At 36.2% G+C, this 2,824-nt stretch overlaps 1 protein-coding gene across 1 annotated transcript; it reads right to left on the bottom strand.

Moving 5' to 3' along the window:
- Positions 1-1,650: 1,650 nt before the first annotated feature.
- Positions 1,651-2,573, bottom strand: LOC101356445 (olfactory receptor 4F4-like). The gene is given in 2 exon segments (XM_012559894.2): positions 1,651-2,480; positions 2,483-2,573. Coding segments are annotated over 2 exon segments (906 nt in total). The 5' UTR covers positions 2,559-2,573.
- Positions 2,574-2,824: the final 251 nt, after the last annotated feature.

Genomic DNA, 2,824 nt, shown 5'->3' with positions numbered 1-2,824 from the left:
AAAAACATCAACTCATGCTTTCTTTTAGAACTTGTATAGTATTTTTTTTAAGATTCAGATCTTTAATTATTTTAGAAAATTTCCTGGTATGTGATGTAAAGAGTATATCCAATATATTTTTCAAACATTGCTATCCAGTTACTCCACTATCATATTAATATGCCCTGCCTTTTTTTTTGAGTTCAACATAATTTTAACCCTCTTCTCATCTGAAACTCTTTATCAGTTAATTCAAGCCACACTTTGACAAACTACAATCTTTTGCTTAGAATATTTAATCTTATTTTTTTGACTGGTTAAGTCATTCTCACTGGAGAGAAGAGATATCTATCAGAATTACTGGTCAAGCTTTTTTTAACCTATATTTCCCTCTACCCCTTTCCATAATTTTTAGCACACCTCCCTAGGATGGTAGAGTCCCGAAGAAACAGTATCACAAATCAGCAGGAAAAAGAAGAACATATTAATATGATAGTAGAATACTGGATAGCAATGTGGGAAAAGATATATTGGATCTATTCTTCACATCATATGCCAGGACAATTTCTAAATGAGTGCATGAGTATGTGCTTGAACATATACACATGTTCACTTACAACTACAAAATCCCAAATGATTATGTGTTAATGATTGTAATGTATCGTATCCCCCAAGTATGCTGAGATTAAAAAAAAAAAAAAAAAGATTGAGTACTTTTGGCTTTGTATGATATATAGGATTTAAATAATAGCAATAATGATAATACCTATATATTAAGTGCTGGATATATGTCACAAAATGTGCTATGTGGTTTATATCTGTCTAATTATTCCTCATAATAACCACATGCAATAAATATCTCCTTTTTATAGCTGTGGAAACTGGAGCTTATGAAAGTTAAATAATATGCTCACAGTCATGACTAGTAAGGGGTAAATAGAGTTGAACCTGACTTTTTCTGATTTCAAAATCTTTGCTCTCAAAACTGACATGGATAGATCCAAATAATACACTTCATGCCAACATGTGGAGAGACCTGGATCCCTCTAACACTTTTTGCTGCTTATGAGCAGTTGCTGTCTATCACAGAATGTCACTTGCCTACAAGGCACATTTCACATTGCCAGACTCCCTCTTCCCATCACTCTTCATAATACAGTCATTGATTATGGATTGCTATATTGATAGTAGGTGAGCTATAACATGTTAAAATGGGAGAGCCTTTTTTTTAACCTCTTAAAAATTAGCTTACACATATCCTTAACACTAAACATATTTTTGGGGGCTAAGCATTAGGCGGTTGCTTTCTTGATGTTTTTATGCAAAATGAGCCAAATAAAGTTTTAAAACCATTTATAAGCCAGGCTGGATTTTGTCTTTTCCTCTATTAACCCTCAGGACCACCCAGGAAGGCACAAATACTCTTATTGTTCTGAGAATTAGGTGATATAATATTTTGAAAGCATGGTATTAACTTTGCATCTGTATCCAAAAATATGAAGTATAAGGTTATTTAATGATAAATTGAGACAGTGTATGTGAAAGTTCTGTGACAATTGCTAAGTGATAAGAAAAAGGAATGTACAATTTTCATGAGCTGTAGTAAATACTTTACCAACTTTACTATGTATTATGTCATTATCTCAGACTAGTCTCACAAGTATAGAAGATCTAAGACTTTATCTTGCAATTCACATTCCATTTTCTCAGCCATCTCATTGCAGCCTTCATGTCTTTGTTCTGCAGCATATATATTATTGGGTTCAGGAGAGGAGTGACTACAGAGTAAAACACAGGAAGAAGTTCATCTAATGACTTGATAGGGAATGGCCAGGCATAAACGAAGCTACATGGTCCAAAGAACAAAAGAACTACTGTGATGTGAGCAGTCAGAGTGAACACCGCCTTGGATGACCTGTCTGAAGGGTGGCGCTGTATGGTCACTAGGATGATAGTGTAGGAGATGATTAGGAGAACAAAAGAACACACAGTGAGCACGCCACTGTTAGCAATGACCATGATATCCAACCTGTAGGTGTCTGTGCAGGCGAGTTTTATGACCCTGGGAAGGTCACAATAAAAGTTGTCCACCTCACCACAAAAGGGTAAGTTCGTTGCAGAGGCCAACTGACTCACTGAATGGAGGAAGCCAGTTCCCCAACCAGCAGCAACAGTGCCCACACATACACTGCCACACATAACTGTGGTGTAGTGAAGGGGTTTACAGATTGCTACATATCTGTCAAAGGCCATGGCTATAAGGATCACCAACTCACACCCACCAAAGAAGTGAAGGAGAAATATCTGACCAAGGCAACCTTTGAAAGAGATGACTTTGTGCTTATTAAAAACATCAGCGATCATCTTGGGGGCTGTGACTGAAAACAAACATAGATCAATGAGTGAGAGGTTGGCCAGCAGGAAGTACATGGGAGAGTGAAAGTGGGAGTCAGAAGCCACAGTTATGACAATGAGAAGGTTTCCTAACACAATCCCTACAAGAATACAAAGAATACAACTAGGAAAATCTGGAGTTCCTGAGAATTAGAGAGTCCCAGAAAAATAAACTCAGTCACCATGGAGTGATTTGTTTCACTTATTGATTCATTCTAGAAAGTAGCCTCTGCAGTTACCTTGGAGAAGAGGATGAGAAGGAAGACAAAATTATTAGATGAAAATACAAAGTCTCATTTTGTATCATTCTTTTATATGTATCTATTCCATTTTATATCACTCTTATAATGACTTCCTATGGTTTATTGAATAAAAGCTTTTGAAATGCCCAAAATCTAACCATTTTAACCAACACTACTGCCCTATCTGTGCCTTATAGTCCAGTTATCCA

Source organism: Trichechus manatus, unplaced genomic scaffold (assembly GCF_000243295.1).
Source record: "Trichechus manatus latirostris isolate Lorelei unplaced genomic scaffold, TriManLat1.0 scaffold00364, whole genome shotgun sequence".
Classification (NCBI taxonomy): Eukaryota; Metazoa; Chordata; class Mammalia; order Sirenia; family Trichechidae; genus Trichechus; species Trichechus manatus.
This window is presented reverse-complemented; position numbering and strand designations above follow the sequence as displayed.